The 15,752-nt window shown below is 42.3% G+C and overlaps 1 protein-coding gene across 1 annotated transcript in view; it reads right to left on the bottom strand.

The window, feature by feature from the left end:
• GSTUM_00007263001 (uncharacterized protein) overlaps positions 1 to 9,542 on the bottom strand; it is a gene marked incomplete at both ends in the record, with an annotated part of 20,610 nt that extends 11,068 nt beyond the window's left edge. The window contains 4 exons of the mRNA XM_002839295.1: positions 8,255 to 8,539; positions 8,595 to 8,995; positions 9,045 to 9,213; positions 9,270 to 9,542. Coding sequence (XP_002839341.1) covers positions 8,255 to 8,539; positions 8,595 to 8,995; positions 9,045 to 9,213; positions 9,270 to 9,542 — 1,128 coding nt within the window. The remainder of the gene's footprint in view (positions 1 to 8,254; positions 8,540 to 8,594; positions 8,996 to 9,044; positions 9,214 to 9,269) is intronic.
• Between the last annotated feature and the right edge of the window lie 6,210 nt (positions 9,543 to 15,752).

Below are 15,752 nucleotides of genomic sequence, written 5' to 3'. Positions count from 1 at the left end.
GGGAAGTAGAACGAAGTAATTCTGTGAACTGCTTAGAGAGTTACTCGGCTTCAAAGACATGACACCTGTGGCAGGTGCCTTAAGTAACGGGACGATTTGGCACAAAGAGATGGTATCAAATGGTAAAGGATCTCTAGTAGAGACCAATACATTTACATCCACCAGAAGAGTCTAGAACTCCAAAGGACACTACCAAAGAACCCAACGAACTTCACGGAGTGTTGCAACTGGGTTTCGGAACACCACGTAGCCATGGGGTGATTCTCAATGCTACAATGGTTACTGAAACCTACTACCCAGAGAGCAACCAAGGGTTGCCGACCGAGGGATTAATTACCAATCTGGTGGAATAGCTTCCTGCGAGTTAAGAGAAAGTCATCCAGAGAAAATCTATGGGTTGGGTATGGAGTTACAAAGGATCAGAGTCAGACGACCTACTATGGTTGTAATGACGACCACCTTTGCAGATATAGCTGTGGATAAAACAGAACATTTTATCAATGGCGAAGACAATTGGAGTCAACTCAGTTCGAGTTAAGAACTAGGCCATAAGTCAAAAGACTCTGCTAATTGGGATATTACTATTGGGGACATCATGTTTTCTAAGAAGAAATATCGTAATTACCGAAGAGGGTGTGATGGTTTTCAGGGTCGACAGGTGTCTGAACAATGGAAGAAAACTCGACGTCACGAATTATGATTGAAGAAGTACATAGTTGGATGATAAATAAATGAAGTCCGCGAATACTCAGACGTGGAATATAAATATTGAAGTGCCTCACAAGCTTTAGACATCATTAAGCAACAACGAAGAGACCTTAACTGTAACGATCCCTCTTTGGGTAGTTAGTTCTTGGCGACGGGGAACGATACTTCTCGTTTCTGTCTTCTTATTCCTTCGTCTTACGATAGCTCTAGGCCTCTGCCTACGTTACCGATAGTACAATACCTTTGTCTTCTATCGGAAACGCCTATTGTAAGCTTTCTCTAACTTGTCTTCCTGAAGAACCTTTCTTGGTGCAACGATAATGTTGCAATAAAGATAAAGATCGTAAAGCTATTTTATATTCGTTAAAGTAATAAGTAGGAAAAGTACGTAGAACAAAGCATGAAAAACTTATCTTCCATGGCCGCCTCGGCCTCCTTATATAGTATTCTTCCCCCCCGTAGTCATGTGACCTAAAGTGGTCACATCTACGAAACCAAATCATAACAAACTAATCATGTGACTAAAGTGATCACATACTCAAAACCCATGACCTCATAACGAGGTCATGTGCGAAACATAAATCATATGTACAAGGCTTACCCTCAAGGCACACTCACAAGGTATACTCGTCATGTGCACGTCCCATGACTCATATTTGAGTTATGTGCGAAAGCATCACAAATCCCACGCATAACAAATCATATGACCCAATGAGTCATATGTGTAAAACAATAACATACCTGTGACTCACAACTATGTGTCACGTGAAAGCACCTTTCATGCCAAGCCACGTTCGTGATATTAACAATAGAATATTGTTTTTATGATTCTACCTTACTTTACCTATTTTACTTCACTCCTTGTAGTCATAAACGAAACAAGTAAAGTCCGAGCCTTCCTAGACAATCTCTGTCTACAGAAACGAATCTCGCTTGGTATAGACAACCTTGAAGTCTATCAAGTTGTCTCTACCTAACACATCCCTATGACTCATAATTATGAGTCATATGAAAACCTTTTCCTTGCCAAGTCACATTTGTGACATTAGCTCCCCTCTCCCTAAGTCTGAGTCCCATCAGGCATTTTCTACTAGTTTCACTAGCTATCATCTAGCAGACCACATGGTCCTTCTCAGCTTGTGAAACCTTTTGTCTGCGGTCCGCTATCTGACCTTTACCGATTCTAGGGTCAGGTTTGCCATCTCGATCATGTACTGCTGGTTATCATTCATCTATCTTAGCTCTGCAATTTTTTTGTCATTTGCGAAAATTGGGGCCTCGGTCGTGCCAAGTTGTTCCCCGAGTGCTCAGATCTGCCGATGTACGGTTCTGATGTCTGCTTCTATACCTGCAGAGGGGTATTGGTTCCCTACCTCCATGGACTATTTCCTCTAGGCCTAAGCCTTTGTTGCCTCTTCTCTCTATAACTCTGTCCCGCTTTTGTCCTTCTGTTGGTAATCTCTTGCAGATATTTTCTGTATTCTGTACATTAGGCACCAGTATCTGAAGCATTGTTACCAATACTGCAGGACGTAGTCCGGGCATAGACCACGCTTCTTATGTTCTCTTGGAAACCATCCAGAGCTTTGCATGTCACCAAAATGTGTTTGGTATCGGTCGTCATAGTATAGGGTCCATGATATCATATTATGCTGAGCTTGCACTTCCCTCTCCTTGAGTTCTTTGTCTGTCGGCCCCATGAATGAGTTTTTGGGGCTCGTCTGTGTAGTGTAGTGAGGGCTGTCACCACCGCCCTTGTGTGTTTTCAATGGCGTGGAAGATTTTCCCTCACCTTTGTTTTGGTTAAAAGTGATTGTTACCTGGGCTGAGCTTGCCCCGCTATCGTTGGTGGAAGGTTGAGAAAGCATGTTGTGTCTTTTTGAAGTTGTATGCGTAATACCAAGCTTTATGATATTCGGGCAAGTACTCGGTCCACTTAGCTTGGTATAGCAGGTGACTATGGAAGAAGCAAGAATTGACTATTTTGTCGCGTGTGTATTCTAGTTTTCCATCAAGTTTGATAGAAGAAGGAGGTATGATAGTTTGTGAGGAAAAGTTGTGATCGCTGTGTAATTTGAGCAGTGAGATGTGGAATGTGTTGTGTATTCTTATTGAGGGTGAAATGTCCAGCTTATAAGATCAGTTTCACACTTATTCTAATATGTTGAAAGGTCCAATGTTCTTACTGTCCAATTTCTTTGATGGTTGCATTGTATGAATGGTGCGTGGTAGCAACCAGACCATATCTCCTGGTTGTATGTTCAGATCAGGACTTCAGTGATTATCATATTGTTCCTTTTGCCATTGTAGTGCTTGACTTATTTCGTATCATAATACCTCCTATAGTTTTCCCATATCCGTTTTATCTCGTATTGTGCCATTAATCATATGATATGTATCCTGACTTTATGGATGTTGTCCATTGTTCGTAAAGAAGGGTGTTGTGCCTATCATTTCTTGTTTTCAGTTGTTGTATGTGAACTCGGCCATTGATAACAGCTTAGACCAATCATCTTATTGATAGTTGATGTATGCCTGTAGAAATTGTTCAAGTATTGCATTTACCCGTTCTATTTGTCCGTCCGGTTGTGGGTGAAATATAGTGCTCAGCCAATTTTGTATTCCCATTTCTCTAGTTACTTTCTTCCACAATCCTGATGTCAATAATGTTCCTCGATGAGTAACAATATCCTTCGCGAGGCCCTGTAGTCGAAAGACCTGTCAGAAGAATCTTTTTATGAAATCACTCTTGTCCATATCCTTTCTGATGGGAATAAAATGACTCATTGTGGTCAAGCGATAGACCACGGCCAGGCTGCTATCGTAACCTTTTGATGGAGGTAGGTCAGTGATGAAATCTATGGTGATGGCTTCGTGGGGCGGTTCGGGAACTTCATTCGATTTCAGTAATCTGTAAGGTACGTGTTAAACCACTTTTGTCTTTTGGCATATATCGCAACCATTGACATGTCTTTTGACATCGTGGTAGAGTCCTGGCCAATGGAATGACCTCGTGATGAATTCTGTGGTTTTAGACGTTTCTCCGTGTTATGCCGTTGAGATATCGTAGTATTATCCTATGATGCTCGTCCTTATCTTTTCTTCCTCCAGAATTCAATGTTTTTTATCATACCATATGTTTCCTTCTTCCCATTGGTATAATCCTAGGACAATTCCACTCCTCTCCTTCTTCCCTTCGTTCAGTGCTTCCCTTATTGTCTGAATTGTCTTGTTTTCTTGGTTTACTTTCATGCTTCCTTGTTCCTCCTCCTCAGAGGTGAACTCGATAACTTCCATTGCCTGGAAATAGGGTTTTGGTAAAAGTATTTGTGTCTTTTGTTTGAACCGCTAGTCCTCTTTGGCTTGTAGTTTGTCACTTGCGATTCTTGTGAGAGCATCTGGCTTCCCGCTCACTTTGCCTGGTGGGTATTCGATCTTGAAGTTCTATTTGCTAAGATGTTCCATCCATCTTATTTGGTGGTCGTTTAATTCCTTGGTAGTCATGAACTGTACCAGATTCATGTGGGCTGTGAGAACATGGACCAGATGGTAATTGTTTAGGATGTATCTCCTCCATTCCTTTAATGCCTGAACTATTGCAAATAGTTCTTTGTTAGCCGTATGATAGTTGCATTCTGCTGGAGTCATTGTCTTGGATCTGTAAGACACTGGCCTCCATTTTCCGTCTTCACATTGTTGTGATAGTATGCCTAAGCATACATACTTTGAGGGGTATCTTTGGATTATGGTCTTTCGGTTTGGGTCGAAGTGTACCAGGATTGGTGCTGATGTCAGATGGGTGCCAATATCATCGTATGCTTTTTGTTCTATTTCTCCCCATTCCTATTTCTTTTCTTTCTTGGTTAGGTTATAGAGTAGTTTCGCAAGCCTGCTGAAGCCTTCTATGAACCTTCGATAAAAGTTGCAGAATCCCATGAAGCATTGAACATCCAGCCTGTTGTTTGGTTTAGCCCAGTCTCATGTTGCTACCATATTGACCAGGCTGACCTTGACTCCACTTTGATTGATGATGAATTTGAGGTATTCAGTTTCTTCCTTATGGAATTCGCATTTCGTTGGATTGATCTTCATTCCAGATCCTTGTATCGCGTTCATGATGTTGCTGACATTCTTCTAGTATTGTTGCATATTTTTCGAGTATATGAGCACGTCGTCAAGGTATACAATACAACATATATCGAGGTACTTATTAAGTACCCTGTTGATCTATCTTTGGAATGAAGCCGGTACATTGGTTAACCGAAAAGGCATAACCAAGTATTCGAATATTCAAGATCTTAAGGAGAATGATGTCTTCCATTGGTCTCCTGCTTGATTCGTATGTTGTAGTACGTATCCTTGATGTCGAGTTTGATGAAGTATTTTGCTTACTGTAATCTGTCCTGTGCTTCTCCAATTAAAGGTAGTGGATATCGATCCTTCTTGATAACTGAATTGAGGGCTCTGTAGTTGACACCGAGTGTCATCTTTCAGTCCTTCTTTTTGACAAATAGTATTGAAGACCCTCCTGATGTGAAGGAGTCTCGGATCCATCTCTGCATTAGGTTTTGTTCGATGTACTTTCTGAGTTCTTCGAGTTCTGCCTTTCCTAGTGCATATAACTTCTTGTATGTCATTTCCTTTACTTTTCCCATCTTCTCTTCCTTGTCCAGTTGAATCTTGTAGTCAATTCCTCACCATCTGGATGGTAGCCCCATGGCTTCCTCTTCCTGGAACATATTCGTGAATTGATGGTATTCTTTTAGAATCAATTCTTTCCATTCCTTTTTACTTGAATAATTCTTATCTTGGATTGGTAGCTCGGTGCTAATGTTGACTTTTGCTGGGACCGCTTTTTCATCTTTGTATATCTATTTGAGAACTCCTGTGGTATTTCCTCTTCGATAGTAACTTTGGAAGTGTTATGCTGTGATCTCTTTGGCCTCAATTCTTTTTGTTATGTTGGGCTGGATTTGGTCTGTGCTTCCAAACCCCTTCTCTCCTCTCATAGTTCTTTCCAGTTGATCTATTTTGTGTACATCTTTGTTATTGATTTTTTCGATAATCAGCTGCGCGATTCGATCGCCTTTCTGGACCTTGTAGTTCTCTTGAGTCCGGTTGGCCCAGACCATCTTAATTTCACCTGTATAGTCGGAATTGATTATTCCCACCATAGTTCTTAGTCCATGTTTGACTGCTAGGCCACTGCGGGGTGCTATCGGTCCATAGGTGTCGTCTGGTAATCCAATTTATATTCCTGTTGCTATCATTGCCTGCCCATTGGCAGGTATCTTGGTTCTCTCGTTGGCATACAGGTTGTGTCCTGCTGCCACTTTGGAACCCTTGGTAGTCACTTTTGCCTCTTGGTCCAGTCTTCGTATCCAAACTCTTTTGTCTTACCGCATCTTGGCAAACCTTGCATACAAAGTTTTATCTTCCGCTTCCTGCATTGGTGTCGAGTAGACTACAGGGGAACTGTTGAGACATTGTATTGTACATAGTTTGCTTATCAAGGTCATCTTTTTCTCGTTCCAATCAATCGTCAGTTTATGTCTTCGTAACCATGGCCTCCCTAGGACTATCTCCTCGTTTTTGAGGTCTGTTACCTGGAAGGTAACTGTTTCCCTATGGCGGCCAATATCTATAGGTACTTTCACTATATGGGTTATAGGACCCATTGCACTAGGCCTTCCATCCGCTAAGTAGACCTGTCTTTCTTACTTCGCTTTCTTAGTATGGAGGCTATATTTGTTACAGATTTTCTGGTCAATGAAATCTTCTGTAGACCCTGAGTTGAGCATTACATATATTGTCGTTTCTTGATTTTCCTCGTTGTATATCTTGGTCTTGATCATTACATTATCACCTTCTCCTTCTTCTCGTTGTGTCTGTAGTGCTGTATAGTAGTTTGCTAACTTGATGGGTTTTCCAGGTCCGGATCTTGGGTCTCCCAGACTACCATTTACTAGGGACCCTCATTTCTTTCCACCGATAAGTCCGCAGCAATCTTCTCGAGGATGTTGCTTTTCTTCTGCAAATGGAATCGATTGTTTCCAGCTGCCTTCGTCCCTTGGTACCCATTGTTTGGTTGGCTTCCGCATTCCTTTATTTGATTTCCTGCTTTTTCAAATCTTAAGCAAAGTTTCCCATTCTTCCTTCTGGCATATTCTTTCTTTGATAGGTTTAGAGCCAGTCCCGCTCTAAATTTGTCGATATCTGTGGGTTCACTGGGTAGTAATACTCTGCTTTCGCTCTGAGCTGCTTGTGGTCTGAAAGTTCCATCCACCTTCATGGATGATTTGACCACTCAGTGTGCTATGGTATTTTCCAAATTGTTTTGGACCACGTTCAATTTGCTTTCCTTATCAATCGCCGATCTTGTGATCCGTTCTGTTGTTGTGTAATGCAGGTCGGAAATTTCCCATGCTGCTTACAGTCACTCACTGCAATTCCTTAGTAGGTTGATGTAGAGGGTGGCATCGTCAAATTCTGCCTCATATTCCAATAGTCGACATTCATTCCTGTATGCTGAAAATATCTGTTTCCCTTGTTGGAGTTTTTCTAATTTCCGTTTCGCTGTCTCTTTGGCGTTGTGTTCGCCGAACTGGTCAAAAAGGGTTGCCTTGAATTCCGCATACGTGACCCATTCGCTTTGTTTTTGAGACTACCTTCACAGCGTCAATCTAGAGCATCTCTTAGCATAACTCTGGTCAGCCTCAAGAGATGTGAATTTCGCTCCCAACTATGTCCATAAACACAAGAAATCAAAGTCATAGTAGCAACTCCAGCGAGCCGGAAAAGGTTTCTTGTAGGAACATGCATCTTGTCTTGTTTTTTTGTGAGTAAAGGACGATGGTAATAATAAAGCATAAGATGAGGAAACTCGAAGTCTCAAGCAGAAAAAGCCCTCAAAAAAAGACCCCGAAAAAAAATACAATTTCCAAGAGCTCGACTCAGGAAGCATAGGGAGAAGACAGAGGAGTATGAATGCAGATGGTGGGGGTTGTAATGCTAATATATACCATTACACCGACTCTCTAAATTCGGGACCATTAGCAGCTCCAGTGTTTTTACTGAGGAGTTCACTCACACCTCCGCGGTTGACTTGGGGATCATTCGCACCGCCGCTTCTTCATCTACTTATAGATCATTCACTACTCCTTCGTTTAAACCGAAGTGTTCTTCCATATCTATTCGCTTCATTAGCACTCATTAATGAGGTTTAGAGGTAATAAACCCCCGGACTGGAATAATAGCACCACCCAGGTGCGTGTTTTTAAAAAAGAATTGCAGTACGGTACCCCAGCCTGACAAAAAAATTTCTCCCGATAGTAATTGAAACATCCACACATTCTCCCGCGAGCGAATGACAAAGGAGAAGAAATCAACATGCTCAAAGCTCCATCCCACTCCCCACCGGGAAATCCTCTGGTGACACTCCCCTCCTCTCCGCTTCACTCTGCCTTTTAACATAGGCTTGGTTCTCCACCGTCCACGGCACCGCCGGAATATACAGCACAGAGCTGTCACCCGCGCTCCGATGTACCCGATCTACAGCGTGAATGGTATCACAGTGCCAGAAATCGTAGTCGCCCGGTGAGACGCGTGGAACGTGCGTCATGGAGTCGGCGAGGCAAAGGTGTGGGTGTGTTGTGTTGCTGTATTCCTGGCACGCACCTTGGACTGAGTTTGGGAAGCGAGGGGTTGTACTGAGGGTCGGGGGGTTGGAGAGGGTAAAGAAGGGGCGCAGGATTGTGTATGCTGTTGTGTGTTTTAGCAGTGGGTTTACCAGGAGGGTGCCCTCGCCGGGGTATGTGGTTGATAGGGAGAGCTGAACTCGTTAGCAGATTTGTTTTATGGGAGAGGGGGGATGTCGGGGAGCCCACCCAGCCCTGCCAACTCCTCCAGACTCCGCAACTCCCAGCTCCATCGTACATATCCATCTTCGCATGAACCCGGTGTTCCGCGTTATACGGGTCGTACTCCTCCCATTGCCCCGTCCAGATCTTCTCGTAGCAGCGAGAATACTCTGGATCTTCCCAGCGCTCCAGGCTACCTCCGTCTATATGCGCCTCGAGAGCAAAGCCTGCATCACCAGGCTTGCGGATACGAAAGCGGTCGGCGTAGGGCAGAGACACGGAGGTGTCCACTACCGATGACGGGAGAGAGGAGTGCCAGAGAGAGTTTACGAAACGCTGAGAGGCTACAAGAGGTGAATGGGCCCTGGCTGCGCGCTGCGCCAGGGACCAGTATAGTTCATAGACTGCCGGCGAGTCGGCGGGAAAGGCTGCGTTTATTAGCTTTGGGTAGTAAATGAAGTTACAGAGGGGAGGAACCTTTAGTCCATTGGTAGCGTTTGATGTGATCCTTCAATGACTTCTTCATTGCCAAAGCCTCTTCATCTGGGATGACATTTCTAACAACAACCACACCTCGTTTCTTAATCTCTGCTATTTCCTCTTTGGAAAGGCAAGCGAGGTCTTTGTACTGGACTTGTGGGATAATCTATCAGTTCGTCAACATCAACTATCCCACTTCATTAGAAAGAAAAATAGACATACATCAATCCCATATCTCTTCACTACAGCAATCGCCTTCTCAAGATCAAGCAGTAACCTCTCCCAGGGCTCTGCTAGGATCCTTCGTCGCCCAGATGTAAACCGGCTTTTAAGTTTAGCATACCTATTCGATAACGGCGGCGGCGGGATCCCCGAGAGCGAACGGAATACTGAAGAGATATCTCCACCGACTTTACTCTGTGTCTTGGTAGCAATCAAACGGGTTGCCGTGGTAGGAGCAATCAAGCGGGTTGCAATAGCACAAGTCCTCCGCATGTACGGAGTGAAAATAGAGGTAGTAGCAGGAGGAGAAGTAATAAAGAGGTATGATATAAATAGGACCCCAGGGCACAGTATGATACGGTAGGGGAAGCACCCCACAACCCTTATATGGGACTGGCTTGGCGGTGCGCCTCAGGGAAATTCGCAATACAAAACACCGCTATTTGTCGATTTATTGTCGATTTATTATACATGTAAAGTAGGTAAGGTGTATCAAAAATCAGTGTGAAAGTGGGTATGCTTTGACCAAAAAACAACAAAGTCCATTTAAACCATCTTCTAAAAGCAAAAAACTATCCATAAGGTTGTTTTATTACTAAATTAGGTACGTGGCACAGAAGTGGTTCTTCTCTCATTGCGCTTTACTCGTATGCCAAACCAGCCCAATTTCTCGAGATATACGGGTACCGGTACTTGTGCCACTACTAGTACAGTACCGTACAAGTGCCATGGGTAAAGTTTTCCCACACACCAAAGTGGCTTATCCGCAAAATATCCTTGAAAATTGGTGGGGTCACAAAGTAGTGTGTGCGAAAACATACCCCCTGGCACTTGTACAGTAAGAGAATATTATTTTATATTTTGTATATTTTGTGAAGGAAAAAAGTCTGTAGAACTCTGGCGTGGTGGCTGGAGCAAACGCTGCCCGCTGAGTGGGGGAGGAGACTTTAAAGCCAACCAGAGAAGTTCTACTCGTGTCTCCGCGCCAAGAATTGGCACTCTTTTTGGAATAGTCGCTGTGAACCCATAAAAAGTATAGTGTTAGAGCTGCTTGGAGGGAGCCAGAGGTTCCAAACAACAGTGGTATTCAGTAAGAATGACGAACAGCACCAATGTCCAGTGACAATAGACCCAGAATGCAGGTAGAGGAACAATCCTACACCTGATAGCAATACCACCAGATGTTTTATGAAGTACCCTATACGGTATACAGTTTTTTCTTGCAAGGTATATACCCAGTATCCGGACTACAGTATTAACAAGTTAATGTAAAAAGCAGTATGACAAAGGGAAGAAGCTATACAATTGGTTTACGGGGAGCCATCATTGCTCTCCATCAGTGTGTTGGGATGTCATTTGATCAAATAGGATTGATATTGGATATGCCTCGAGAAACAGCACGCATAACATATAAGCGGATAGCTGTAAGTTACCCAGCATGAGTTTTTAATGAAGAGTATATTTTGAAGGCTAAAAGTCCAATCTGTTGGAGCATGCACAGAGTCTAGAAATTAAACACTTACTTGGTACTGTAAATCAAGGTGGCAAGAAGCAGGAGGAACCTGCCATACAAAAGAAGTACCCTCCTGGGAGTGAGGTTTTTCAAAGACTAAAGGATCTTGCTACACAAGACGAAGAGCAACGCCTTGTAATAATCCCCATTCTGATAGTTAGTTCTTCGCAATGGGGAACGATACTTCTCTTCTTGTTGTTCTCTTCGTTTTATGATACTACTAGGCCTCTGCCTACTTTACCGATAGTACAAGACCTGTGTCTTCTGTCAGGAAAGCCTATCGTAAGCTTTCACTAACTCTTCTTCTTAAAGAATTTTTTCAGCATATCGATAATAGTAGTGATAAAGATAGAGGGCATAAAGATGTTATATATTCGTTAAAGTAATAAGTTGGAAAAGTACATAGAACAAAGCGTGAAGAACCTATGCTCCTAGGCCATACCAGCCTCCTTATATAGTGTTCTTTCCACCTGTAGTCATGTGATCCAAAGTGGTGACATGCACAAAACCAAATCATAATAAACTAATCATGTGACTGAAGCGGTCACATGTCCAAAACCCATGACCTTGTAGCAAGATCATGTGCAAAAACTCATAAACCAATCATAATACAATAAATAAATCATATGACTCCAAGTGATCACATGCATGAAACCCATGACCTCGTAATGAGGTCGTGTGCGAAACATAAATCATATGCAGAAGGTATACCCGCAAGGCATACTTTCAAGGCATACTCGCCAAGTGCACATCCCATGACTCATAATGGAGTCTTGTACGAAACGTAATAAATTATAACCTAATAAGTCATATGACCCAAATGCATCATATGCGTGAAACAATAACATACCTATTACTCATAATTATAAGTCACATGAAAACCTGTTCCTTGCCAAGCCACATTCGTGACATTAGCTCTGTCTCCTGAAGGCTAAATCTCATCAGCTTTTTCTCCCAGTTTCATTAGCTCTCGTCTAGCTGACCTCATGGTCCTCCTCAGCTTGTGAAACATTTCGTCTGCCATCCTCCATCTAACCATTACTGATTCTAGGGTCCGATTTTTCATCTCGATTGTGTGCTGCTGATTATTGTTCAGCTGTCTTAGCTCCGCCATTGTTTTGTCATTTACCGAAATTGTTGCCTCAGCCCGGTCACGTTGTTTCCAGAGTCCTCGCATCTGCCTATATTGGCGCTTAATGTCTAGTTCCACATCTGCAGACTAGCTTTGGGCCCCTCCCTCCCTGGGCCATATCCTCATGGCCCAAGCCTTTTTTGTATCTTCTCCCTCCAACTCTCACCTACTTCGGTCCATCTGTGGGTAATCTTGCGCAGAGATTTTCTATATCCAGTGCATTCTGCATCTATTTCTGAAGTATTGTTGCCAATACTTCAGGACGTAGTTCAGGCATGGACTACACTTCTTATGTTCTCTCAGGAACTATCCTGTGCCTTCCTTGTCACCAAAATGTATTTGGCATCGGTCCACATAGCATACTGTCTATGACATAATGTTATGCTGTGCTTGCACTTCACTCACTTTGAGTTCTTTGTTAGTTGGTTGCATAAATAAGTATTCGGTGCTCATCAGTATGATATGGTGGAGACTATCACCCGAGCCGTTTTATATTTGCAATTGCGCGGTAGGTTTTCCCTCGCATTTGTATTGGTTGAACGTGATCATCACCTGTGTCAAGCTTGCCTGTCTATCATTGGGGGAAGGTTAAGATGGCATCTTGTGCGTTTTGAAGTTTTATGCATAACAACAAGTTTTAAGGTGTTCAGGCGAGTAACTGGTCTACTTGGCTTGGTATTGCAGGTGACCGTGCAAGAAGCCAGAATTGACTATTTCGTCGAGTTTATATTCTGGCTCTCAGTCAAGTTCGATCACAGGAGGAGGAATAATTGTTTGTAAGGGAAACTTGTTATCATTGTGTAATCTGAGGTATGCAATGTGGCATGTGTTGCGTATTCACATTGAGGGGGGAAGGTCATGCTTATAAGCTCGGTTTCCCACTCATTCCAATATTCTGAATAGTCCAATTTACTGGTAGTCCAATTAATTTGATGGCGGAGCTGTATGAATATTGAGTAGTAGAAACCATATCATATCTCCTGGGTGTATATTTGGATCAGGCCTTTGGTGCTTATCCTATTGTTCTATTTGCCGTTATTGTGGTGGACACATTTTGTATCATAATACCTTATGTAGTTTTCCCATATCCAATGTATCTGGTATTATGCTGTTAATTGTATAATATGTAGCCTGTCTTTGTTCATATTGTCTGTAGTTCGCAAAGAAGGATATCATGCCTATTATTTCTTGTTTTCCATTATTGTATGCAATCTCGGCTATAAATAACAGCTTAGACCAATCCTCTTATTCATAGTTGATATAGGCCCATAGAGATTGTTCAAGTAGTTGATTTACCAGTTCCATTTGTCCATCCGTTTGTGGGTGAAACCCTGTGCTCAGCTGATTTTATATTCCCATCACTCCAATTACTCTTTTCCACAACCCTGATGTGAATAATGTTCCTTGATTCGTAATCATATACTTCGGAAGACACTGTAGTTGAAGGATCTCTCAGAAGAATGTTTGTATGAAATCCCGGGTGTCTATATTCTTAATAGTGGCAATAAAATGACTCATTTTGGTCAGGCAATGCACCACGACCATGATGCTATTGCAACCTTCCAATGGAAGTAGGTTTGTGATGAGATGTATGGTTATTGTTTTCCAGGGTCATTCGGGCACTTCATTCGTTTTCAGTAATCCGTCAGATAGATGTTTAACCGTTGTTCTCCTTTAGTATGTGTCGCAACCTTGGACATATCTTTTGACATCTTCAGAGAGTCCTGGCCAATAAAATAACCTCGTAATGAATTCTGTGTTTTTAGCTGTCCCTCCGTGTCCTGCTATTGAGATATCGTGGTGTCATCGTATGATGCTCATCCGTATCTTTTCTTGCTCTAGAATTCACTATTTTCCATCGTACAATTTGTTTTCTTCTTCCCATTGGTATAATCCTAGGGCAATTCCATTCATCTCCTTCTTCCCTTCCTTCAGTGTTTCCCTTATTGTCTGAATTGTCCAGTCTTCTTGGTTTACTTGCATGATTCCTTGTTCCTTCTCAGAGGTGAACTTGATAACTTCCATTGCCTGGAAGTAGACTTTTGGTAAAAGTGTTAGTGTCTTTTGTTTAATCCACTGGTCCTCTTTTGTTTATAGTTTGTTGCTTGCGATTCTTATAACAGCATCTGGCTTCCCACTCTCTTGTTCTAGTCTCTATTCAATCTTGAAGTTGTATTTGCTGAGTTGTTCCATCCCTCTTATTTGGCGGTCATTCAATTCCTTCATGGTCATGAAGGGCACCAGATTCTTATAATCTCTGAGAACCAGAACTGGATGGTCATTGTTCAGGACGTATCTCCTCCACTCTCTTAATGCCTAAACTATTACAAATAGAGCTTCGTTAGCAACATTATAGTTGCATTCTGCTGGAGTCATTGTCTTGGATCAGTAAGACACTGGCCTCCAGTTTTCGTCTTGGCATTGTTCTGATTGTATGCCTGAGCAAACATACTTCCAGGGATCTGTTTCGCTTATCGCTTTTTGGTTAGGGGCAAAATGGAACAGAATTTGTACTGATGTCAGATGGGTCCTGATATCATTGTATGCTTTTTGTTCCGTTTTTCCCCATTCCCATTTCTTGTCTTTCTTGGTTATGTTCTAAAGTGATTTTGCTAGCCTGCCAAAGCCTTCTATGAACCTTCCATGAAAGTTGCACAATTCTATGAAGCATTGGATATCGGTCTCGTTGTTTGGTTTGGCCCTGTCCCGTATCACTGCCATTTTGACTGGGTTGACCTTGACTCCACTCCGGTTGATGATAAACCTGAGGTATTCAGTTTCTCCCCTGTGGAATTTGCATTTCGTTAGTTCGATCTTCATTGCTGATCCTTGTATCGCATTCATGATGTTGCTGACATCCTCGTGGTATTATTGCATAGTTTCTCAGTATATGAGCATATCGTCTAGGTATACAATATAACATATATTGAGGTACCTATTAAATACCCTCTTGGTCTATCTTTGGAATGAAGCCAGTGCATTGGTTAACCCAAAATGCATAATCAAGTATTCGAACATTGCATATCTTGAGGCCAATGTAGTCTTCCATTCATCTCCTACTTTGATTCATATGGTGTGGTACTCATCCTTGATGTTGAATTTGGTGAAGTATTTTGCTGACCATGATCTGTCTAGTGCTTTTTCAATCAAGGGTAGCAGATATCGATCCTTCTTAGTAACCAAATTGAGGGCTCTGTAGTCGATACAAAGTCTCATTTTTCTGCTTTTCTTTTCGACAAATAGTATTAGAGACCCTTATGATGTGAAGCAGTATCAGATCCAACTCCACTTTAGGTTTTACTCGATGTACTTTCTGGGTTCTTCGAGTTCTGCCTCTCCTAATGGATACAACCTTTTGTAGGGGATTTTCTTTGTTTTTACCGCCTTCTTGTCCTTGTCTAGTTGAATCTCGTAGTCGATTCCTGATCTTTAGGGTAGTAGCCCTGTGTCTTCCTCTTCCTGGATCAGATTCATGAATCGATAGTATTCTTTTTGAATGAATTCTTTCCATTCCTTTTTGCTTTGATCTTTCTAATCTTGGATCGCTAGCTCAGTGCTGATGTTGATTTTTACTTGGACCGCTTTTTTATCTTTGTATGTCCAATTGAGAACTCCTATTGTGTCTCTTCTTCAATAGTAATGTTCAAAGGCTTATCCTGTGATTTCTTTAACCCTGATTCTTTTTGTTGTGCCTGGCTGGATTTGGTCTGTGCTTTCAAATCCCTTCTTTCCTCTTGTAGTTCTTTCCAATTGATTTATTTGGTGTAGATCCTTGTTATAGATTTTTTCAACAATCAGCTGCGCGATTCGATCGCCTTTCTAGACCTCATAATCTTCT

The sequence above is a fragment of the Tuber melanosporum genome (assembly GCF_000151645.1).
Source record: "Tuber melanosporum whole genome shotgun sequence assembly, scaffold_34, strain Mel28".
NCBI classification, from domain to species: domain Eukaryota; kingdom Fungi; phylum Ascomycota; class Pezizomycetes; order Pezizales; family Tuberaceae; genus Tuber; species Tuber melanosporum.
This window is presented reverse-complemented; position numbering and strand designations above follow the sequence as displayed.